This window comes from Ambystoma mexicanum, chromosome 12 (assembly GCF_040938575.1).
Source record: "Ambystoma mexicanum isolate Mex_15411 chromosome 12, UKY_AmexF1_1, whole genome shotgun sequence".
Taxonomy (NCBI): domain Eukaryota; kingdom Metazoa; phylum Chordata; class Amphibia; order Caudata; family Ambystomatidae; genus Ambystoma; species Ambystoma mexicanum.
The window spans coordinates 519,644,036-519,669,959 of record NC_090936.1 but is presented as its reverse complement, the minus strand read 5'-3'; the positions used below and the strand labels follow the sequence as shown (position 1 = coordinate 519,669,959).

General features: G+C 45.5%; 1 protein-coding gene across 1 annotated transcript in view; it reads left to right on the top strand.

The window, feature by feature from the left end:
• The window catches only part of LOC138513733 (uncharacterized), a 440,991-nt gene that overhangs the window by 234,701 nt on the left and 180,366 nt on the right, over positions 1-25,924 (top strand). Inside the window, exons 10-11 of the mRNA XM_069628814.1 lie at positions 2,319-2,524; positions 2,647-2,706. Coding sequence (XP_069484915.1) covers positions 2,319-2,524; positions 2,647-2,706 — 266 coding nt within the window. The remainder of the gene's footprint in view (positions 1-2,318; positions 2,525-2,646; positions 2,707-25,924) is intronic.

Here is a 25,924-nt window from a genome sequence, read left to right as displayed (position 1 = left end):
CTTTACCTGCCTATTTTACTGTCCAAAATAATTCCAATAATTACAACATAAGTGACACATTGGTATCCATGTGTCTGAACCTTTATGCCAACTGAAGTTGCCAGGTGATCTTTTAAGGCTGGTGCCATGAGCAACACCTTCTGTAAAGTATCATTTCTGCAGGATGCGAAGACGGACTATGTAATAAAGATGCTTACATTTTTTTTATTCATGGCAATTGGTTGTTTCATATATATATTTTTGTATTTTTTTATTTGCCTAAACATGGACCAGTTCGGAATGAGAACTACTCCCTAAAACGTCTTTTCCTTCAAACTTTGCAAAATTGGGAATACATCACTCTTCCCTAAGATTCTTAGCTGTAACCCTTCTGTCACTGTGGGAGAATGGTGTCACTGTGGGAGAATGGTACTATTCCTTGTAAAGCGTATACCAAGATTAGACCAGGATGATTTTCCATATCTGCCCTGGAAATCCTAAACATGTTGAAATCAAAGTTATAACCAATATTGGGAATACATGAGGGTAGCAGGCGACATGTGCAAGAAGCACGTAGGCAAGGCAATCCAAAAGTTGTGGTCACGACAGCAGTGGCCCTGTTATACTTTGCAGGAGGTTTGCCACAAAATGCACCGTGAATCTCTAATAGCATTGTTTCAGTGAACCAATATTACAAAACAAACCGCACCCTGTGCCCCTACCAGTTTGCTTGGTCAGTGCCACCACTTCTCTTCTAGCACTCCCAAATGACACCCCAAGGAGAGCATAGGGATGCAGAGCTGGCTGGTTGGGTGGGACCCGCTAGAGCTCTGTTCTGCATGCAGGACAAGGACCAGAGCATTAGGTGAAGCTGAGGTGTAATTGATGCTGACCCATCCTTCTTTAGAGCTTAAGGGGCACCAGGGGAAAGAGCTTTCACTTGAAGTAGTTTGACCGCTTTATTAAGTGAAATTCAAAGCGTGGTGGTATACGTTACATTGACCCAAACTAAGATGTGGGAGGAGAAGTCTAAAAGTGATGCATTTAAAGTTATAGTCAAAGTGTGATTACAAAGAAGGCTGAAGAAAGATGATACTATAGAAGTGAAGAGTACAAGGTGGAATTTAGAAGTGAGATCAAAATGAGGGATACAGAAATGACATAAAAAGACTAGTCTACAGTTTGATCCAAGAGATGGGCCATATTAGTATGATCAAGAGACTGGGGATTAGAAATATAGTCCAAAGGAGTGCAACCAAAACATTAAGACCTAATAGGAAGGTTCAAAGTGTACAATCTAACGGCACGACCCAGCATTTGGAATACAGGAGAGAGGAAAAAAGAATATTAAAAGGATTGAGATCTGGAGAGTGGGCTATAGAGGAGAGAACTGAAAGGTGATAAATTGGAGGGTAAATGTGTAAGCCATATGTATAGTGGAAACAAAACGTTGTTGGTGACATGAATGCAATTTTCATGATAGTGTTGCTCCTTCCAAATCACAAATTTATAATTTCACCTCTGACACCTATACATAATTTTACCTTCTTACACACGAGCATTATTTTCTCCGTTTGCCGAAGAAATCCGATACAGAACTCAAATCTAAGGGAGGTTAGTTGGGTAAGCATTTAATAGCAGAAGCTATCAGAGGGAACAAAGGAATTAACACAACGCTCCAACAATCCTGATCCTGTGTTGCCTTCTCCCCACTGTACATCATCTTATGTAGGTTCTGAATACATTGGAATCAATAAGACTGGCAAAAGAATTATTGACTTCATTAAAGAGGTTTTACACATGCGAAATAGTACAATAAGCCCTTATATGTAAACAGTCGAGCCATGGTCTCTTCAGGATAACTTCATGCACCTCCTGAAGATATCAGTGCACTCATTTCCCAATTAAACTCAGACCCTCTTATCAAAGTTCTGTTTGGAGTTAAGTCAAGCTTTGGCAGTATGTGTGAAATTATATTGGCATGTGTTGAGGCTGCATTTCATCAGGCGTGCGGATAACTCTCACTTCGGGATGCCAAAGTGGAGCTTCATGTTATCTGCAAACATATATAGTTCAAAATGGAGCCTCTCTAACTATACCAGGCTGGTGCAAGTAATATTAATGTATAGTCTTCTTAAATCAGTACATTTATTTTCTTTTTCATCTGAATTTACTTATAATTGCATTCCAATCTTACTTTCTTCTGCACCCTCATTTAGTCCAATTGCACTTTTCTTTGACATGTTCTATACACGCATCCTACCCACGCACTTGTGTATGGCTCGTGAGCCTGAAGTCCCTCTCTGTGCATATTTTTCCTTTCATGGATTCATACCCAGACTTAGCCCTGATTCGGAACAACGCTAAAGTGGGTAGCCTCATTGCTGTGTCTCTCAGCAAGCTCCGAAACGCTGGATGTTGGCAGAGTGTAGGAGTATCGCGGAAGCACTCTGCACCCCCAGAAAGAGAGGAAGCTACTGCTTCAGTAAAGGAGCAAGTTGTCTCGACATTGAAGGAGAACCCTATCCCACATGAATATCGGCCGGTAAGTCTTCAATTCTTCATCAATGAGTGGATCTCCTGTAGGAAGAAATTCAAAGAATTACCGCATGATCCTTTGCATGTATCTATAGAATATAGAGTTTATGCTCTTTTTTTCATTTCTAGGTTGTAATTGGAGGCATCAATGTTGACTTCGTAGCCAAGGCATCGAATGCGAAACTTGTGGTATGTATTTTCTAGACTGTGTAAGGAAGGCATGGTATCAAGTAGTAAGACAGACACAAGTGATCACATTTCAAGGATGTTTATTGAACTTCAACTAGGTTTGAAAAATGACGATCTAATCCTAAATCTAAAGATGGAAGCAAGCTACGACCATCAAATAATAATGCAGTCCTAGTGGTGTCTTGTCAAAATAAAAGGGCATAAACCTATTGCCAATCCTTGCTTCTAAATACAAATAGTGTGGGAAACAAGGTTATGCACAAGAAAAGTGTTCAAGAAATGATATGTCAGGATATTCAAGCCATTGGCTTCCCTTCCTTATGTTTTCAGCACGGGGGGACAAAGCAGCGCAATGGAGCTTAGCACAGTCTGTGGCTTCTCTAGACCATGAGGATGAAGTTCAAATCTCAGTATTGAGGCCTTATCCCAAAGTCTTTGTCATTCAAAGTTTCTTACTTTAGAGGGCCTGATACGACAAACAAACATTCAAAAGTTCCTTTCTCCTCAGGATTCTGATGTACAACTTCTTGGGTGATTTTGGATTCACCCGGTCCCCCCTCTGCTGGGATCAGACTCACTTTAACACACAATCTTCAATTGATCTACCTCTGCTGGGCTCAGACCAGATTAATGTATTTTTCCAAACTTTCTCTATTTGATCAAAATCGAAGACTTTTGACTGTGCCCGGGATTTTGCTTGACACATCGCATAACTACTTTGATTCACATTTATTTGTCACTTTCAAATGATCTCCCTCTGCCAGGCTCAGATCAAATTTATCTAATTTCATTACTTCTCAGCTGGATACCTTACAGAGACCTTCGAATGAGCACCCAAGCAGTGCCGAACCACTCTGTCAAAGGTATTGTAGCTTGCTTTAAAGTTCAATAACTCATCACCAGTTTAACTTCTCTTATCATACTAATTTTAACAATGTTTGGTCCTGTGCTCACCATACAATGTTGCTGCTTGCAACCTTGGCTTCAACACAGATGGGTCTTGTATCGGTCTCACCGGCTGTGTTGCTTTCACTGAAGCAGCTTTGTTGCTGGAGCCAAGGACAGTACCACAGTGGCTGGTGATTCTCCCGACCTTGATTATTGACGCGGGAGGGCCTGGGGTATCTCCCACACACAGTGCAGGATTCTTCATCCTGGTTTCCTGGTCTCACGCTTTCTCTGGAGCTTTCGGGAAGGGAAGTTCATTGTTGAAAGGTCAAGGGAATTCCCCTCCTTGCGATCTCCACCCTTCCTCTCTTGCTCAGCTGCCGTCACAAACCTGCTGTTTGCTTGTGTGCTTTGCCTCGCTCGGAGTGAGCTCTCGTGCTCTGCCTTTTATCCTTGTGAGGAAGTGTAATGAAAGTCAGGTGTGTGTGTGATTGTCAGTAATTGCCTGACCTCGCATGAACATAGTATTGAGTCATGTCGGGAACACAGCTCGGGTGTTAGTCTGTTTTCCCTTAGAGCGAGCTGTCAGTGAGAAAGTGTTTGTGATGTAAAGGTGGTGGGGGTAGAGTTTCTAAATATCCTACTTGGTAGTATGGGGTAAAGGTGTTACAAGGGAGGAGATACCGCGTTTCACCATCCTTTGTCCCACTCCCACTCCCTGAATACCCCTCACAAGGTGATCCTCCCTCACTGATCCAGCCCGGGAACTGCATCCAAAAAGCGATGGCCGTGTCCTGGCCACCTGGATGACAGATCCCTGGTGACTAGTGGGTGAGACACCTTCTGGTTTCTCATATGCCCTTCCACTATGCAGGGTGGATATACTTGGTCTTTGTCTAGGTTCTTCAATTTGAAGACCTTGGATAGAACAAGAATGAGATATATCCAAACATTGTGGCCATGAGAAGCATCAGTTGGAGACATTGGGAAGAGAGAAATGCCACACAAGGATAGAGATTCCACCTCAAAATTCAGTGTGCACACAAGAGACACCGATACCCGTTATGCCACCATTGTAACATAAGGGGGTAAGAAGTGAAACATGCTGAGAATGGTATTGTATGAAATGAGCAAAAGTACTGATGTAGAGAGAAGAGAGTGAAAACCACGAGCTCGACAAGAATGAACAAAATACTGAAAAAAAACAAAGAACATGTGCTTTGCAGCAAAGAGATGGTGCACATTGTTTGGAACAACCAGACAACTCACAAATCATTTAAACCGGCTATATAACGGGGGGCGCTGTTGAGCAGCCCGAAAATGGCTGCCAAGCTGCAGAGCTCCGTGTGGCTAAGACAACAAATCAGCCGACATCAGCGGATTGAGCTGCTGGCATCGCCCCTAACTGGACCAGAGCACACCTAATATCCTGCTGACCACCCTGCCCCGTTTCCAGCTGGATCTGACCTGTGAGTGGCCCGCAGAGTCTGGCTGCCTTCCCGGGCCTGGCTGCGTGGGTGGCCCTGGTGCTGCCTTGATTCCTGCCCGAGACCGCCTCAGCTGCGGCTGCCGGATCCACACCTGATGCCGGCGGCGCACCAGAGACTTCCCGCCTACGCTCCACTTTGGGCCATTGGGTGCGGCCGCGGATGTTCCCCCACCCCGAGGGCTGCGGCGCCCGGTTCAGCTGGCTGCGTTACGCCAGGGGATCGGGGCTGCACCTGCGCCGGCAGACGGCCCCGCCTCTCGGCGCGGTGGCCCGGCCATGTTGGCTGCAGACCTGTGTTCTTCTGCTGGGCCTCTGCGGCCGCGCACCCGGCAGACCTGGCCGGTGCTGGGCCCTCGCTTCACGGGTGCCGCCTGCGCCTACATTCGGCTGCAGCGGCTGAACTTGGTTATTGCACCCGGCGAGCTGGATCGTGGGCTTGTGTGGCAGGTGAGGAGTTGGAGGGGGGGTTGGCTCCTGCTGGCTGCTGCTGCCTTGGCCCTTTACGTGCTGCCTCTCCCTCAATAGCGCTCCCCCAGCGCTGCAGTGATCATTACTGCCGGGGGGGCTACTGGCTGGGCGCGACCCGGCCCGCTCCGCTCCACTGACACCATCCCCCGCTTGGCTCCATAGACCCTGACTGCTGCTGAGGCCTGACGGGGCTGGTGGGCCGCAAGCCTTATTCACTGCTGCGCTTGACCTACGGGGAGGCCAATATTACATTCTCCCAGTATTGATGGATTGTTGGGCTGGTGGGCACCACTCTCTGCCGGCTACACTCATCACTGCCTGGGCCGCGAGGCAGCACAATTAATCAGTGCCCTGGCCACTTGAAACTGGAGGGCTAGGTGAACAGTTAGCCCCATTGTGTTGTCGCTGCAGCTACACTGGCTCATTAACTCTGGACTTGGTCACTGCTGCCACTGATTACCTCATCTGAGGCCCTACTATTGAATCCTGTTGCTGCTGGTCACCCCCACACTGTGTTACACCTCTGCTTTCCTTGCTACAACAGACTTGGCTGCCGGGGCACTCAAGCATTCTGTACTACACTCGAAATGTCTGATAGAGCCCGTGGGGCCAATAAGATGGGTGCAATGGACACGTTTTCGAAGGCAACCCTGCGTGCTGAACCGGGGTCTGTGACATCTGCCCAGGAGGAACCCGAACCCGAACACCGCCCCAGTGCCCTGACCCCTGATCTCACGGCGATGATGGAGTCTATGGTAAAGAACTTTGCCTCATTCCGTTAGAAGTTGGACGATATCAACGCTAACGAAGCATCACTCAAATCACAGGTTGACCAGGCTGTGACCAGGATCACTGAGGCGTAAAACAGAATTAGCGCGAATGAGGATGGCCTACATGCCCTTCAGGACATGGTAGCTACCCTAACCCGAGTCATGAAGGTTGTTAAGGCCCAGTGCGACGGCTTGGAGTCCCCCTCACGCAGGAAAAACCTATGCATCATTGGGGTCCCAGAAAATGCTCTTAAGGGGTGGATGGAGTTGGCAGTGGAGAACTTACTCAAAGAACTACTGGGCAACCCCGACCTGTCCCCATACTTCAGAGTTGAACGCGCACACCGGGCCCTGTCAGCACGCCCCAAACCAGGAGATTTTCCTAGGCCCATCATCGCCAGGATTCTCAACTATAGGGATAGGGACCTCATCCTCTGCCTCTCACGTGAGAAAGGAGACCTACGCCTCGATTCACACACCATCCGAATATTCCCTGACTTCTCTATTGGCGTACAACAGGAGAGGTGCCAGTTTCTAGGAGTCAAAAAACTGCTAAGAGAGCGCAATGTCCCATATGCAATCCTGTTCCCGGCCCGGCTCAAGATTACTTATAAGGAAAAGCTGTACTTTTTCACTGTCCCTGAGGAGGCTGTGAAGTTCATAGAGTCCCAGATACCACTTCGCAATCCAATAGGGGACCCCATGGACAATGACTGAGCTCCCGTTACCTCGATGATATGTAATCTGGCCACTATTGTTTACTTATTAATGTGATGATGGCAACAGCGTCTTATTGGTTCAAGATCGCATACTCATTAGACATCTGTGGAAGTCACACTTGATAACCTCCCCCACTACCGGAGGCCATTGACTGCTTCTCACCTAACACTCCCCTTCTATGGCACTGGTTCATACTTGCTGTTGAGGTTTAGTTGATTGATCTCATGTCACTGGAGGCCGACTGTTCATGGGTGGGCGGCTCCATTCGCTGACCAAGCCTGCCCGATCATGATTAATGATGTTGTGCATAATGTGATTATTATGTGTACCGCTGTCTTAAGTACCATCTGGTACCCAATGTTACTTGAATTGTTTAAAGGTCTGCCACACGGCAACAGCGCACCCCGCTGCGATTGTAATGTTCACTTTTGTAGGGTTATAGTTGGAAACTAGCCCCAGTTGGGCCCTTGGCGTGGCGGATTCAGGTTGGAACTCACCCGCTAGCCCCTGTTTGTTGGGGGCACTAGTTTGGTGGGGGTGGGGGAGGCGGGAGACACTACCTACCTGGATGGGGTGGTGGGGGAGTGGGGTGTTAATGGGTGGGGACGTTATAACGGAAAAGGCAGAGGCGGTCTGGCAAATCACACTGCATCGGGGTGCCTGCTGGGTGTTGGGCCCCCGCGGTAAACATATTTTACGACAGCAGAGCTGGGATGTTCCTTAGACCCCTGGAATGCACACTACGGTGATGTCCTGGAATGTCCGGGGTTTGAGTAATTACACTAAGGCTCGCAAAATCATGGCCTATGTTCATAGGCACGGTTGTAAAATATTGTTTTTACAGGAAACGCACTCTAAGGGACCCCTGACAAAGCGTATGGCACCAGCGTGGGGTCCCACCAGGTATTCTACTTCCTATTCTACTAGGGCCAGGGGTGTGCTGACAATGGTTCACAAATCAATCAAATTCATATTCCACAAGAGCTACATTGATCCAGAGGGCAGATTCATTATATTACACTGCACAATCACTAACAGAGAATACCTGTTGGTGAACACTTATGGCCCCAATGTGGACTCTCCCGACTTTTTCGACTCGGTGGCATCTATATTTCTGGGATACGTGGGGGTACAGATTATTTTGGGGGATATGAATTTCATATTGGACACTATGCTGGACAGAACGGGGACGGCTGTCATGATGCCTACCCCCGGGCATCCGGATCGTGTCCATCAGCCCCGGTAGCAGGCATCCAGATACTCATTAAAACCCCAACAGCCCCGGCTGGGGGCTGTTTGGATTCAGTCCTGGCACCTTAGGTGCCAGGCTCATCATAGAAAACAGTCCTGGCGCCATAGGCGCCAGGCTCATAGACTTTACTTACCTTATGCAGACCATGCTGCAAATGAGTCCAAGCCAACGTGAGGCCTGGATGGGACTATTTTATTACAGGGACTATTTTTCACTCGGGTGTGGTTCTGGGGAACTTCTTACCTGGGACTACTTTGCAGGCTATTTAAACCACGCCCGAACAGCAGCCCATGCTTCGCGTTATTCTGAATCCAGCAGCGTGACGCTCACCATGTTTGCAAGTCAGCATCCAGTCTTCTGCCACGCCGGCCTCGAATCCAGAGCTCCTAGACAAAAGGAAAAGAAAGGAGAAGAGGTTAGATCACGGACATTATTTGATTCCTTACCTGATTCCGGACCCAGCACATCTCCGAGCCTGGAAAGGACATTATTTCAGCACGCGTCTCTTCGCCAGCAGCAGCGCCGCGTTATAATCACCAGTCCACCGCATCTTTCGACTCGGCGCTGCCTCCATCATTTTCTTCGTCGAAATCCAGCACCTGGGGGGAAAACAAAAGGAATAACAAGGTGAGCCGAGAAAACCGACAAAGACCATCTCTTTGCCACCATAGGCCTACCTGCTTTACCACCGGAGGTGGTATTCTTTAATTCGCTGCATCTTCCTATGCCACACCTATAAAGGGAGAGAAAACAGCAACTTAAACTCATGCAACTTTTACCGGACAGTGTTTGGTAATACAGACTCCTCCCTGAGCGCCATCAGCTGCCTCCAGGCAATATTCTTTTGGACCCAGCTGCAACCTAACGAGGGAATGGAACAAGAGTGAACATCGGACATATTGAACTCTTTCAACTTTATAAACACTGCAGTTAATATTCCTCCGGAACTCCTCCAGTACCTTTAACCCAGTGAAGTAACTGGTATCTACGTGCCCCTGCATGCCATGCAGGATGGAGTGCTCATCATTTAAAAACATAAGGTGAGATTACCAAAAGGGGATATCGGAGGTGATTAGTGGGGAGAACAAGAACTGTTGGGGGCCACAACTAAAGTCCACGGGTGGCTAAATCCCTTTCTCCACTTGCAGGAGAATACTTCCAGCAGACAAGATTAGGCGGGCCAGTCCAGACTGTCATCTCTTCACTACGCATCACGTTGGCGGAGACCGCAGCTGTCCGGGTCCGATCGACGCCCCTGTTGGAACCAGGTGAGCGTAACAACGGCTCCCAGATCACTCTCTGGCGCAGCACGCAGATTGCTTGCACATAACACAACACTTGACATCTGCGATGTGTGGAGGACACTGCACCCGCAATCACTGCAATATACCCATTACTCCTCCGTGCATGACAGCTCCTCCAGAATTGACCTGTTCCTACTGTCAAGCGGAATGCTGGGCAGGGTCGAGGGAGCGCAAATACTTACTCTCACTCTGTCTGATCACGCCCCAATTACTCTATCTCTGGACCTGGGAGTACCTGCCCCGACAATTAAAACATGGCGATTCAAATCCGCCTCCCTGCGAGATATCGTATTTAAGGCAGACATCCTAGCGGACATTGAGTCCTACTTTGAGCACAACACTTCCCAATCCACCACCATTGGAGTCCGGTGGGATGCTTTCAAATCCTTTATCAGGGGAATGTCCATATCTAGGGAGGCGGGAGCGCGAACACACAACTTCATTCGATCCTGTAACGCTCGCCCTAATCAGTGAAGAACTTCAATCATTCAACGAACATGCCACTAGCGAAGTCCAATACTTCAGCTTCCCACAGGCCGCGCGGAAGTATGGAGAGGGCGATAGACCCGGCAAAACATTGGCTACCTTGACTTGGGGGGAGTGGGGTCAGACACAGATCACCGGTATTAAGGACAAGCAGGGCGCTGTACAGTGGTCCGGCCAGCAAATATTGGATGTCTTCACAGACTTCTATACAGAGCTCTATTACCAACCCTCTGAGCATAGTGAGCGGCATATGAGGGACCTTCTTGAACAGATACCTACACCTTGCATTTCTCCCGCAACCAGGGACCAACTAGATTCCCCAATCCTACTAGATGAAATAGTCGAGGCTATATCTAGTCTCCCCAAGGGCAAGGCGCCGGGCCCCGATGGGCTTACGGCAGAATTTTACCAGGAGCACATAGCCATATTGGCCCCCAAACTACTTGAGGTGTGGGCCGAGTCACTTCGGTTATCTATCCTCCCCCCCCCAACATTGCACGAGGCCGTCATAACGGTGTTACTTAAACCTGGTAAACCTAGTGACGAGTGCGGCTCTTACAGGCCCCTCTCGCTAATGAATTTGGACACCAAGATTTTGCTAAAGTAATAGCGAACCGTTTCCTTCCAGTAATGACATACATGGTCCATGAGGACCAGTCAGGTTTTGTACCTGGGAGATCCATGTCCCATAATATCAGGAGGCTGCTCAACGTCATGGCACGAATTGATCAGGGTGCGAATGCGGTAGCGGTCACACTTGACTCTCAGAAAGCGTTTGACATGGTATCCTGGAAATACATGTGGCTGGTACTGGAGACGATGGGCATTGGCCCTAACATGATTGGATACATCAAATTACTATATACCTCCCCGGTGGCCAGGGTCCGTGTTAACTCGCTAACGTCCGCTCTGATCCCGCTCTTCAGAGGCACCCGACGGGGCTGCCCATTTTCCCCGACTCTTTTCGCCCTGGCGATAGAGCCAATGGCAGACCACATCAGAGCACGCCACTCCCACAAGGGGATACGTCTGAAAGATACTCCCAAGATTATATCCCTCTATGTGGATGATGTGTTGTTGTTTATCAGAGACCCACCTCGATCCAATCCTGCGTGACATTACTCGCATAGGTACTCATTCCGGATTCACCATCAAGTCAGAGCTTTTTCCCCCCCTCACTAGTTCCACTCAACAGCCTGGCACCGAATATCCACTCTGCTGGTCACCTGGCGGGATTAAGTACCTAGGGGTCCAGGTGGCCCCCCACTAAAGGCTCTTTGCTAGCAGATAACTACCTGACTGCGGCAGAGCTTGCCGAGGCCAAGATGACACAATGGCGCTCCCTTCCACTGTCACTTGCTGGGAAGCTTTCACTTGTCAAGATGGTACTACTGCCCAAACTGTTATACGTATTCAGCAATGTGCCCATCTGGCCGGGGCGGGAATACTTTACGAGATTGCACAAACTGTGCGCACTATTCCTATGGCACTCTGGCGCTGTACGCAAAAAATGGTCGGACATGACGCTCCGTTATGATAGAGGGGGGTTTACCGCCCCTGACCTGATGCTGTATTGGTTGGCGGCACAGGCTCAATTTGCCTCCTACTGGTACCCCGGGCACCCCTGTCGCCACCATGTTAAGCTGGAGGTCCTTGCGGCAGCAGACACAAACGTAATGTCACTATTACACCAGCAGTACATACCGGACTCACCCATAGACCCCGTCGGAACCACTGTGCATGCCTGGGGCCGAATATTTGGTATCAGGGCTGAACAACACCCCTACTACAAGTGGCTCCCGTCTGGAGATTCCCCGGGCTTGAGCCCACACATGACATAGCCCTGGCACGACACTGGGAGGCTCTAGGGTACCTTGCACTAACTGACTTCTATCCCAATGGGCAGTTCATAAATCCACAGACATGGAGGCCGGGCCACTCGGGATCGGTACTGGAGTACTTGCAGTTGTATCGACTTCACACCGCCTTCCGGGCCGCATGGCCGAGTTTCTCCTGTGAGCCTCCAGACTCTCCGGAAATTGCATACATAGCTAACTCTGGTGGTGCCCGTGGGGTTGTTTCTGGATTATTTAAGCTGCTGCTGATGGGTGCCCCGGACCGACCCTCCAGGCCACGTGATGAGTGGGCGGGTGAGCTGGGCATGGAGGTTTCTGACCAGTTGTGGGGGAAAATGTGTTCACATACAGAGTTTCCCTCAATTTTCGCTACCATACAATATTAATTGCTGAATAGACTGTATTATACCCGGTTCAGGATCTCTAAGTTTGCCCGAACCACTCCGCAATCCTGCCCTCGCTGTGGAACAGAGGGTGCCGATCATCTACATATGTTCTGGGGGTGCCCCAGGCTGGCGGAATTCTGGGGAAAGATTCTAGAACCATTATCACAAATAAGTGACACTGTAATTGATCCTGACCCAATGGGAGTTTTGTTTGGGGTGTGGCAGGTTGAGGGGGCTAAACAGATGGCCAAGTTCCTGAACATGAGTTGTATAGTAGCCAAGAAGTGTGTTCTCCAGACCTGGAAGAACTCCTGCCTCCCCTACATTTCAGAAATATTTGAACCTGCTCACCTGGTCTCATAACTATGAAGAGGAATACCTTAACATGATCCCAATTCGCTCTCGCCCTAAAAACATTTGGACTGCCTTTAACAGCTACCTCCACAGCCTGGATGGGGGCTCCTCCATGAGCAGTCCCTCCCAGGCTCTCCAAAGACATGTTTACGCTTCATAGTGCATTGTGTTGTGCTGTTCCACCACTTGTTAACCCATTGACTGTTTCAGTTACTGCATGTTTCTCATGTATGTACTGAACTCACGTATTACTCTGATGTATGTGTTTGCTATTTGCCTCTGCCGATAAAAAAAATAAGTAAAAAAATAAATAAAAACGGCTATATAACATGACAGCTTGAAACACAGAAGGAAATGCAACACATCATGTGCACTCCACTCCCCGCACGTATGAGCATATTGTGATTAATCCTGCGGATCCCTCACTGAAACCCTGCTTAAAGTCTCCTCCCAGGTGGCCAGGGCAAGGTAGACGCTTCCTGGTCCCAACCCTGAGAGTAGTGTACTGCGTGAGGCTCACCTGGGTGAAGACGGGTCCCAGGGTAGTGAGTAGATTCTGTGGGACGAGACACAGTATTTATTACTCTGATAGGGCGACTGATACCACTGTGCCAGAAGAGGTCATGGCTTATTGCCATTTTAATGTCTCTCAACCTCCTATTAAATCTAAGTTGGTAAGCCCTAAGGTTGTACTTACCAGCGACCTGGCTCCTAAAAGAAATTCTGCTCTATTTATCAAGTACATCCAGGAACAGGTGGAATAGCCTAGCCATAGAAAACAATTTGTGGAAAATGCATTAGTGTGGGATTACCTAAAAATCAAGTTCAATGTGTTAAAATCCCGGGAGATAACGGGAGCGTGGCAGAATACACAGGGAGAGCTCAGATCATGTTGCCTCTGTGGAGAGGATCAAATGGAAACTGCAAAACATCTTTTAGTTGAGTGCTCGGCACTTGTACACATTAGGCAGTCCACATTGAGAGCTGCAGGCATTGCCAGAGTTACCACGAGGGAAGCACCGTGGCTCACATTCATGAATGGGAATCGGGAGGCCTACATTATATATTTTACTATTCTTTGGAGAAAAATAGTCATCATATTTGACCTACTGGCCAGTTGACGAGGTGCTACAGAAATTAGGTGGGCTGAAATTTGGCGAAAACTGTTTTTACTTTTGTATTGTTTTCTTTATTTGTGAAATGCTTGATGTGATTGAGATGCATTAACGTTGATTTACTTTAACTGTATAATAATAAGTAAATAAAATAAATAAAATAATAAATGCAACACCAAAACATATTATTCCAAAAGAAAGACTACTTTGGGTTCTACAATTTGCCCCCCTAAATTCCAAGAGTACACTACAAGAGATTGTGGAAATGTTGTCTTCTTTGAACCACCTTCCTCCATAAAAGGTGTTTAAACTACTAAGGGAATTACATCTACCCTTAAAAGTAATCAAGAAGTGGAAAAACCTAACTTTGATGAAGTAAACTACATGTCCCAGAATCCTAGAGGGACTGAGATGAGGAGGGTTAAAGAGGTAGTAGTCGGGCAATTGGGCCTAATAGCCATTGCAAGGGCCAGGCAATTGAAACTAATGGCTTAGACCTGAAGCCAATCGCCAGACCAGTGAGGCATAAAAGGCCAGAGAAGGAGAGAAGAGGAAGGAGCAAGAGTTGGAAGGCTGGCAGTAGTAGTGGTAGAGGAGGAGAAACACGTGGCCGGCAATTCATGAGGAGGTGGGAGCAGAGTACGGACACCTGAACGTGGAGACAGCAGATTTCACTTGTAAGTTCTGAGAGCGTCCTGTGTTCTCAAAATCTGCATATCTGTGGCTGCACAGAGGAAGACTTGCTGAGAGTGTAGTATTCTCCATGTTCGCCGAGTTTGCAGAGCCGGGACCATGTTGAAGCCCGAGGACCAAAGCAGAAGGCAAGCCGAGAGATTGTGGAGTAAAGGACACTCCCAAGTAACGTGGCTGGACCAGAGACAACTGTGCTGCAGAAGGGTGTGGGACCAAGTGGGACCAACGCAGTAGGAGAAGTCCGAAAAGTCAAGCGGCCCGCATCCGCAGTGTTCCTGGAGCCGGTGAGTGAAGCTCAGCGTTCAGGTTCACTCATTGGCCCTCATTACAACCCGGGCGTTAAGGGGTTAACGGAGCCTTTAAACCCTTAACGCCTGATTACGAGGTCCCTTTGCGGGTTGGAGACTTTAACGCCTGCTTTTTGCAGGCGTTAAAAACCAACCCGCAACGGACCTTGGTGCTAAGTACGGTGCCGCAATTTGCGGCACCGTACTTAGCACCTTCCCCATTCCCATTGAGCCCTATGGGGCAAAAATGGAAATGAGGAAGGGCCATGGCGGCATGGGGAATTACCGCCCCGCCAACCTCGGAATGGGGCGGTAATTCCCCATTCCGCCATGGCGGAGTCGGTAAGTTACCGGCATGGACCATGGTGCTATTAGCACCATGGTCCAACGCCAGGGTCGTAATGAGGGCCATTAAGTTTTGCTGGTAACTGTATCCAGCTCTAAAGTCACTTGCCTATACTTTCAAGCGAATAAAAAGCAGTTTGTTTTTCTGAAGTCTTTTCTATCAATGGAAATGTAGCTTGCGCACTAATAGTGAAAGCTGTAGTGATCGCGTAAGAAGTAAAACGCCTTAATTCCATTGTTGAACATTTCTTTCTGTTGTCAGAGTGGTTGCATGTCCTTAATTGAGAAGGGAGCACCTTTGAAAACCATTCTGAAAGCTGAAAGTTGTCTTTCACAAGAGTTACAAGTGAAACACAGCAGCAAACGAAGGCCGCGTGTGTGCAATTGTTGTTCCCGAGAGATGTTTGAAGCCATCTCTCTAAGAATATCTGGGAATACAAATACTTACAGTCCTTTAAGGTTACAGATCTACCTTTAAGGGTGGTTGCATGTGCCTAAATAGGTTTTCCCTTTGAAGACTGAACCTTGTAGCTTTCTGAACAATCATTCTTTATTACCAGAGGTTATTACACAGATGAGAACAAGCATTACCCAAGCCAAGACGCAAACCCTTTCCATAGTGGAACAAAGCCTGTTTCAACCCATCCACCTGATCTATAAAGTTGTTAATGGTCCAGTGGCCCCTGATAAGTGTGGATTTACTACCTGAAGCTGAACGAGTGGCACTACAGCTTCTGGGTGTTTACTGGAGCAGAGGCAGTGTGAGTAAACCTGGTGAAGGGAGCTGGGTGCCTGTCAAGAATATTAAGAAAACAACCTGTAATGCTAAAGACTGCTGAAGCTGAGAAGAAGTCAGTCTTGCGCAGATGCAGGTTATACTGGTGGCAGTGAGACGGATGAAAGCGGCAAAGAGGCTGCCCCTTTCAGAAGGTATTTGGAAGTAAGCGTGCCTTGCCTACCTGTAGAGGTTAAGTGTCTTGTCAATACATGTCTAATAATTCTTACATATAAGCATGAAGTAAAAGTACCTGAACTGCGGTGGTGTATAAAACGGTCAGTGGATGTTACATTGAGGTAGTTGGAGTAGTGGTATACTGTGGGATAAAGGTGACTGTTCTCACAGTTACCTCAGTAGAAAATGGTTAAGAGGAAAGCAGCAACCCAAAGAAAAGCATCCTGCCAATTATACTGCATGTACTACGGAGGTCCTAATTAAGTATAAAGTTGTAGAAGAAGTTTTGTATCTATTCTTTGAACTGTGGCAAATAATCGTGGCAGGAAGAGATCCACGATTACCATTGGTACTATTTTCTTGACTGAAATTGGAAGGCAATCTTTTCAACCAAAGACGGAGAATTGTTACCAGTGGATTTTTATTTGATGAACTTTTATTTTGACTTGGAACTTACAAGAACTGGTTCAGGACTTTTATTTTTGCTTGAACATTTTGAAGTTGACTTGAAACCTTGGCGAAGGGATTTACCCAGGACAGGTGAAGGTTATCCAAATACTGTTTATTATTTTATGAATGTAGAGGAGCAGGTGAATGTGTTCTCACTAGTTCCCGCCCCTTCACCGCTGCCACATTGGAACAGCGGGCGAAGGGCTATGGATGGGACCCCTTGTGTAATCCCACTATCAGATTGAGTTTGAGAGACGTTATGCACTCAGACAGCCATATAGAATGTACCTTGCACTAAAAGTGTGGAAAGATGCTGCATGGAAGGATGTCGGCATGCACCTATGGAGCGTTAAGTGAAATCTGACGAGGGCAGAGTGTTGTCATAAAGAAGATATATGAACCTATGCTGAAACGATATGAAAATACTTGAGTGACGATGTAACTGAAGCACCAAGAGAAATATGTACCTAAAGCTAAAGTAATCCTGGATATAAAGAAGAATGAAGTAACTTACTGATTAATAACTTTAAATACGGAGTAACGCAAGATAGAAGAGGCATATAGAAGCTTGCTATAGAGGAATATATAATGTGCCAATGACGGCTATGATGGGAAAATGGACACTGGCTCATGTCGAATTCAACCAAGCTACCTCAGAGACAGACCAAGGCTGCAGAATCGGGAGGTGCTAGAAATACAGCTTGTGTGCAAAACCACGAGTCGAGGTTGGCTTAGGATTAAGGATACTATTTTAAGGAATACTTGAAAGTCACAAGGGGAGTTACACATATAAGCCCTGAATGTGAGACATTCCTCTTAGATTAAGGAAGAAAAAACATCTGCAACAGCCATAGTATTTGACAATTAAAAGTGTATGAAGTCCATGTAAGGTAGAGTGAGCAAGTCTTTAGAGGCCAAGAGCAGCAACAGCAACGTGCAAAATTAAATCAAATAGCAGTAAATAAGAGGCTGATATGTACAAATTCATGGTCTCTTCACATGTGACTGAGATGTCGAAGACAAATTCTAATCATTAGCGCTTCAGACAGAGATAGCAGGGTGCTCACACTCCCTCAAATGTTTGAGGACAGTGAGCAGGCTACAAGGTCAACTGCAGATGGAAGACTTTGGCTTATGGCCGACCGATGAGGGATGATGGATTAATTGGGAGAACAGGGAGTAATCTGACCCAATTTAAAGCATCTAGGTTTCACTTCACGTACATGCTGCTAAAGATACAAAGGTCCAAGGTTGGGATGGTGGGTCCAAGGGGCAAACATACAATGTTGCATAGACCAATCCCCTGCCATTTTGTCCGCTTTAATCAGTATTATATGTATTTAGAGGTAGTTAAAGCAGTGTCCTACAGATAAGGGGCAGCCAATGATGTTTCTTTCATTATGTTTTATGATTTACCACTTAGGATGACGTCATAGATGGCGCATATTGGGGTCTAAGATGTAATCAAGCTACTGTGTTGAGTGTGCATGCATCAGTCCGATGCCCGTCAGTTCTCCCTGCTTTATTAAATGAGAATAAAGTAGTACTTTGACATATTCCTAGAGTCTGTCCGGTAATTTGGTCTGAGATCTTTATTAGTAATTCCATCTAGCAGAAGAGGAACTTCAAGGTGCCAGAGCAGATTTCTTTTAGCAGAAGATGGTTGCGGTTTAATCAACCTACGCCAGATCCAGGCCACTGGACGCTTGGCTTCTCCCACCAATAGCCTGAAAACCGCAGAGCTTCCTCTGGAGATCAGCATGCAGAGTCACGTGCAAGAAGATACGGTTGGAAGGTGCCCCTTTGAAATTCTTGTCCGGTCCCTGCAGGTGCCCTGTGGATGGAAGGCAAACTCGTTGATTGAGGGAGAGTTCATGTCAAAAGACTCGAGCTGAGTCATGGATGTAAGTAGAACAATAAAGGTGCCAAAAATAGGGGGAGAGAATGTGTTGTAAATAATATGTATAAAAGTAACGGGATTTTTTGGGAGATTATAAAGCGAAGATGTAGATACCTCAATTCCTGGTTCCAAGGAGGGCAGAAAGGGTACACATTAAAATAAGGACTCGAAATAGGGGCATTAAGCATTCCTGCCGGCAAGGCCCGAAGAATGGTGCGTATCAAATTCCAAAGTGGAGTAAAGTTGAGAAGAGATACATTTACTAAAAACATTAAAGGAGGCGTACACATTAAAATTAAAAGGGTGCACATGTGTGGAGTTATGAATATGCCAATATAAAGCTATTGTTGTGTCTAGACTAATATAAAATGAAAATTTGGACTAAGGGGTTTCCATCAATCAGGAAATGAATGAATATATATATATATATATATATATATATAAGATACTTTTATAATACCAACAATAAAAGAATGAAATAATAATTGATAGAAAGTGTAACAAGGCATAAACAGATATTATTGTATAGATTTTAAATTAAAAAGTAAGTAGTACAAATATTTTTGAACATTTATATATATATATATATATATATATATATATATATATATATATATATATATATATACACACACAGTGATTGATGGTGCCTGCGCCAGTTGATCGGTGTGGTATATTTGATAAAATAAATAAACGAATAAAAGGACTGGTAAGTATTAGCCAAAACTGACTCATCATAGGGGAGACACCTCTTTTACATCTGCGCAGGGCATTGCTGAGATACACGGCGAAGATAATAAAATTTAATTCGGAATGGGTTTGAGGCACGACTAATAAGACTCTCATGCCATTTCATCAGGAGGGTTTGCTGTCAAAAACTATATTGCAGCATATGACAACATATTTGCATGCCACCGATAAAAGAAAAATGTTCAAGAAAAGGCTGGCCATTTTAGAATTATGGAAGAATGCTTAATCAGCATAAAGGTGAGGATGAGAAGCCTTTGGCTCCCTTTTCCCCTCCTGAAGATAAGAGTATAGGCATAGAAGAGTAGGTATTTTATCCCTTAAAGTAATTTAAAGCAGCAGCGGCTTTGTTAATCAAACATATGCAACCCCCACTTATAGCAGCGAGGATAATGAGGAACAGAGCAAAAGTACAGATATCAAAGATATATCAACATGGCGTGATGAGCGAATGGACAGACGGAGATGGAGGAAGAAGCAAGGAAACAGAAAGAAATAAAGGATAACGCTAAGGGAATAACAATAGTACCGAAAGAATGGATGGGAGGAAAAATGTTGCTTAAACTAGATAAGGGCATTGATGGGGTTCGAGGAAGGAGAAACGGGAAAAGAAAGAGAAGAAAGGAAAGAGCATACAAGGAAGAGAGGGATAAAGAATGCAAGCAAAGGGAAGAACGAAGAAGATACGAGGCAAGGAAAGAAAAGGAAAGATTAGAAGAAATGAGAAGCGAAGGAAACCGAAAGAATGAAAGTACATAGGAAAGGCGAGAGGAAGATGAATTGAGAGAGATGAGGAAAAGAAAAGAAATTATTAATTGAAGTAGGGGATTAAAAGATGACGAGATACAATATCTAAGTCATAAGAGCATAGTACTGATTGACGCACAAGAACGATTGGAGTAAGAGAGAGGGTTACAACAGCCTTACAGGGAGCTGCAAGGAATGCTGAGATCAGCATGGGCTGATGAGCGGAATACACAATATATAGAGCAGAGACTTGGGAATTTATGCAGGCAAATAAGGGATAAAGATGGGTATAAAACCCAAGAGAACGTAGAAGGAGCTCTATCAAGGGGAAGTGAAGGCAGGTCAGATAACATCATAACAGAGAACTACAGAGCATTGTCTTCAAACAGATTAGATCTTGTCGAAGTGGAGAAGGACAACAGCGATATGAGCTCAGGCATAATGACGTCAGATGAAGAAGGGAGGAGAACGAGAGGGCGAGCAGAGAGGGTGCATGCAGGTTTTCAAAAGAATCAAGTGTAGAAAAAGGGGTAAAATGGTCAGACCTAGAGGACCCTAAACAAAAAACACCAGAACCAACCCCATATACTGAGCAACCACAAGCATGATCGTTCAAGAGAGGGGATGCATCCCCGCCTTATCTAAGCAAATTAAGGTCACTGCCAGGAAAGCGACAAATGGGAAAGAGACTAGCTCTGCCTGGAAGACGAGGAGTGTAGACCAGTATGATTATGGACTGGGATTTTCAAAATTCCCATTATTGAAGAAGGTGGGAAGATGACCACAATATATACCATGGCCACAAATCGACAAAGAAAATTTGAGATGTAAATTGTAGTTTGACCTCTGGTGCAGGAAAATGGTTTCATGAGTTAGAAAGGATGTAATCATGGATGACGCTAACTATGGGTGACACAAAAGGCTTGCTAGCAGCCATCATAGGGGAGAGAGCTGACAACATTTGGGAGCGAGCAGGATACGCAGGTGTGACTTCACAAAACATGACACATGATGGAGTGCCATTCAATAATTGCAGAGAAGATATATGGCAGTCGCTTCAAGTACATTATCCCTATACATCAGACATGGGTGCGATCATGACTAGTAAATAGGGATGTAACGGTATTACGGTATACCGTTAAAGATACCGTGAACCACTTAATTGAACAATAATAACCGTCACATTGTCTATAGCGGTATACCGTTCATACTGTTAAGTGGGCTTTTCAATCTGATTTGGAAAGGCTGCAGTAAGCAAGTGCTGCACAGTCTTGGTCTTGCACTGTTGGATGTGCCGTCTGCTAAGTAGTTTCAGTTTGAGCAGTTTTTAATGCCATTCCATAAACCACACGTGCCTGACACAAAAGCAATATGTTAGCAATAGGAAGAATAAATACAGTGCCAAGAAGGAAGAGGGTCTTTTTTTAATGTAAATATTTTTTAAAGCGCTCATACAGCCTGCGGGCATCGAGGCGCTGTTAAAGAAATTGCCTTTGTTTATTTAGTTGCGTAATTGTTTTTGTCTTCGTTGCGTATTTATAACGCACTTAAGCACCTAGAGGTTTCTAAGCGCGGACCCAGGGATCGAACCTCTGTTGCTTCCTGTCGTCTTGCTTCCAAGTCACGCACGTTGCCGCTGAGCTATCCTCCCGGGACTTTGGGTTGGTGGCTTTGGGGTTTATATATTTATAATGGATAATGTTTTCTAAACATATGACAATGGGGGATTTGCCTGGTTCTTTCATTGAATTTACATATAATAAGTCACACTGCGAAATGTAATCATCTCTGTGGGTATTCCCTGCTGCCATACCAAAGGGTAACATGTCTGTGATTACTGAACACCTTTTGGCCCGGAAGTAAACTAAAGGCTGTAACATAAAGAGAGAGTTTGTGTGTGTGTGTGTGTGTGTGTATATGCGCACAAGCGTATACTACCATCAGACTCCATTGATCTGTGGCATGCAGATTATCAAGATGGCAACATGTTCATCTTCACCAGTAGCCAGTGGGGGGAGCTAAAAGCCTAAAGGACCATTTAAGAAAAGCTATTCAATTTGCTTTGCCAGTTGCAGCAGCCCCCTCCCCCCTTTCCACACGTGTTTGTGTTTGGTGGAAGCAAGGGGTGGCATTTCAGTGGAAAGTATGTTGAAAAGCCCAATTCTGGCCCTGGGTACCTGGTTTTGTTTGTGATGATAAACCTGACAATTTATGACCTTTTAGAAAATATTTGTTAAGATTAGTTAACTCCACCTGCTATACCGTGATAACCATGATATACCGTCATTTGGCAAGAAGGTTATTGTACCGTCATAAAACTAATACCGTGACACCCCTACTAGTAAAATGGGGAGGATGAAGACCCTGTCACTTTTATTCAAAATATAAAAGATAAATGGCGTCTTGAGATGCGTCAATCATGGGATAAAAAGAGGTAATACTTTACCACATTTTGTGTCAAGGGCTGCCCACGCCAGTGCAAAAGCAATTAAACTGGTGGGAATGGAAGCAAAGCCATGGCCAGAAATACAGTTGACGATTGTGCGTCACTGCCGATTGTTAAAGGAGAAGAATAAAAAGAAAGCTGAGGGCAGAAAGCAGGAAGAGGCAAAGTTAGTCCAGAAAAGTTATCTGAACTCGATATAGAGGGAGCGGTATTGACAAGTGACTAGGGTGTGGTGACACAGGAAATGCAATCAGTGCAGCAAAATAACATAGCGTACCCCATGGATCAGGGTGGGTACAATTTATGGCCAAGACTAAGGGGGAATGGACCTAGAGGAGGGGGATGAGGTGAATTTCAGAACCCTCAGGGAAGAGGAGGATATAATGGCAGACAGCCGCAACAATGTTTTGAATTGCGGACAAATAGGACACTTAGCTAAAACATGCAGAAGAAGAGGAGGCATGCAACAGAAATGGCAAGCTCCAAGAGGCGGGGTGGGTTATGTTTCACAATATAACACAGAATTGCAGGAAAGTTATGCCCAAGATCACACACAGGCTCAGACATATGCGCTGCAATCCCTACAAATGCAGCAAGCGCCACTGAAAATGCGACTGTCACAGCATGCAAGCACAGCAGGAACAACCCCAGCAGATGCAGACACACCAGTCTATAGTACCACAATGGAACTTGACCCCAGGAGCCCAAAAAGCACCCGCACCCAAATTGGGGAGTGTGACTGTAATATGAGGAAATCTTTTCACAGGTACAGGGAGGAATTTATACTCACAATAGAACAGCCCACAGAGCGACCTGATTTGTTCAGTACTATCAGTGACACAAGACCCCCAAGGGGAACCACGGGTCAGGGGAACGATAGGAGGCAAGACATTTTTATTTCTTCTAGACACTGGAGCCACTTATTCCTGTGTCAAATTAGGGAACATGACTAATGTCAGGTACTGCCATGAATGCTCAGGGATTCTCTGGGGCGATGAGTTTAGCTCCTTTTGCAAAGGAATTTCCTATCTCCATAGAAGAACACGATGTGTCAATGCCAGTACTATATTCTAGGCAGACGCCAGTTAACCTATTCGGACGTGTCTCAATGACGAAGCTTAACATGACAATATCCTTTACCGATGAAGGATAGTCTGTTCTATTCCAGGGATATACTATATGAATGTGGGAGAGTTAATAATAGCGTTTACATGCCAGAAGGCATAACAACGAGTTCCTTTAGAGCAGAGATTCCCATTGACGATGAAGAAGGGAAGATTATCTCCTTTGAGTTAGAAGCAGCAGTGGTTAGAGAAGAGGGGGTGATGCTTCATGGGACAGATGATGAAGGAAGAGGATGGAGAACAGTGATAGCCTTCAGTGAAGGATACAGGTTGACAGACTAAGAACTGTTCAGAGATGACTCTTCAGATGATTAACTAGTGTTTTTTTTAATAAGTCGCGCTTATTGGATTAAAGTAAAGGATATAGAAATGCTGTACAGAATGGCATTGGTAAAAAGAAGACCGTCATTCTTCCAGGAAGATTTTGAGAAAGTGCAGAAGATTTTATGGACCACAAGCCCATATGATGTAGGTCTATTAAAAGGAATAGGAGCAGTTAAAATCAAACCAAATCCAGGAGCCTGTTTGCCACGAGAAAAGCAATATCCCATGTCCAGAGAAGTGGATGAACGTTCGTTTAACAACATTTCTGGTTTAATGAAGCAAGGCATATTAGTGCCATCAGATTCATCATGTAAAACCTGTGTACCTTGTGAAGAAATCAAAGGGGGGGAGGGAGTGTGGAGATTTATACAGGACCTTCGCCCCTAAACATTATAGTCAAGGCTTAGTTTCCTTTAGTTCCCATTCCTGCGACAATACTGTGTAACATCCCATCTAAGGCCAAATATTTCAGTTATAGATTTTAAAAAATGCATTTGCTCTGTTTCCCCTTCATGAAGACTCGCACGATTTGACTTCCTTTTCAAATAGAAATAACCACCTGAAACATACTTGTTTGCCCCATACTTCCATCTTTAACAGAGTCCTCCAGCTGGACATGGGTAATGTCCAACTAGAAAGTGCAATAATCCACTACATGAATGACATTTTGGTGTGCAGTGATACAGAAGAAAGCTGTAGAGAATACTCAGTTAAACTCATGACTATACTCTCAGAGAAAGGCTACAAGGTAGATAGAGAAGGTACAATACTTCAGGAAGCGGTCTTGTATATAGGACAGTTGATCTCTCACAAAGGGAGAAAAGTGACACCTAAGAGAGCAGAAGCAATCATGAAAACTGTAGCACCTCAAACAGTGAGGGGAAATGCAACAGGTTCTAAGCTTGTGTTACTACTACCAGGAGATTTTCCTAGGCCCATCATCGCCAGGATTCTCAACTATAGGGATAGGGACCTCATCCTCTGCCTGTCACGTGAGAAAGGAGACATACGCCTCGATTCACACACCATCCGAATATTCCCTGACTTCTCTATTGGCGTACAACAGGAGAGGTGCCAGTTTCTAGGAGTCAAAAAACTGCTAAGAGAGCGCAATGTCCTATATGGGCCTGGGCTTTTGATTACACTGCATATATTCAACCACTTTTTTAAAGGACTTAAAGAAGCACAGGTGGGCAAGAGCACAATAACATGGACAGATGAGATGACTGAAGGATTTGAATTAAAAAAGGCAATTAGTGCAGCCCCTGTGTTGGGGATCCCAGATTATAATGAAGAATTGTACCTATTCTCTCATTCAAATGGAGAAGGTATGACAGCATTTCTCACACAGAAGATGACATTAGGACATGGACATAAGCAGTTGGCATATTACAGTGGGGTTTTAGATCCAGTTATGAAGGGACACTATCCCTGTGACAATCTTTAGCTGCTGCTGCATTCGCAGTGGAAAAGGCTTCAAGCATAACAATGGGCTGTCCAATAACGCTATTTGTAGAACATGCAATATTTGCAATTTAAGAGAAACCCAAATATCCATTGACTACACAAAGAGCATCAAGGTATGAGGTGATTATTTCCAACCCTGCGATCAAAATTGTTAAATGTTAAACAGTAAATCCAGCAATGTTTATAGCTGAACCTGTAGGAGAGGATGATTATGTACATGAGTTCACAACTTATACTAAATGATATAATGGTCTTCCATAGGCTAGAGAAAATGCCCTCGGGGGTGGGGAGTTACTTTTATCGATGGGTCATCAAGAACTCGCCAGAGAACTGGGGAAAGGGATACTGGCACAGCTGTAGTAAAGCTGAATCGAGAAGGTGAATTTGAGGTAGTGACAAGTATGAGACTATCTTCGAATTATTCAGCAAAGGCTGCAGAATTAGTGGCACTCATCAAAGCGCTGCAGAGATTTGAGGATGAGGAAGTGACGGTGTACTCTGACTCTGATTTTGTGACATCACCTGTACACGCAGGTTTGTCACGTTGGAAAAGGAGGGGCTTCCTCCACACAGACGGCACTCTTGGATAGGCTCATAGAAGCATTAAGTCTCCCATTGACCCTAGCAGTCATAAAATGCATAGCACAT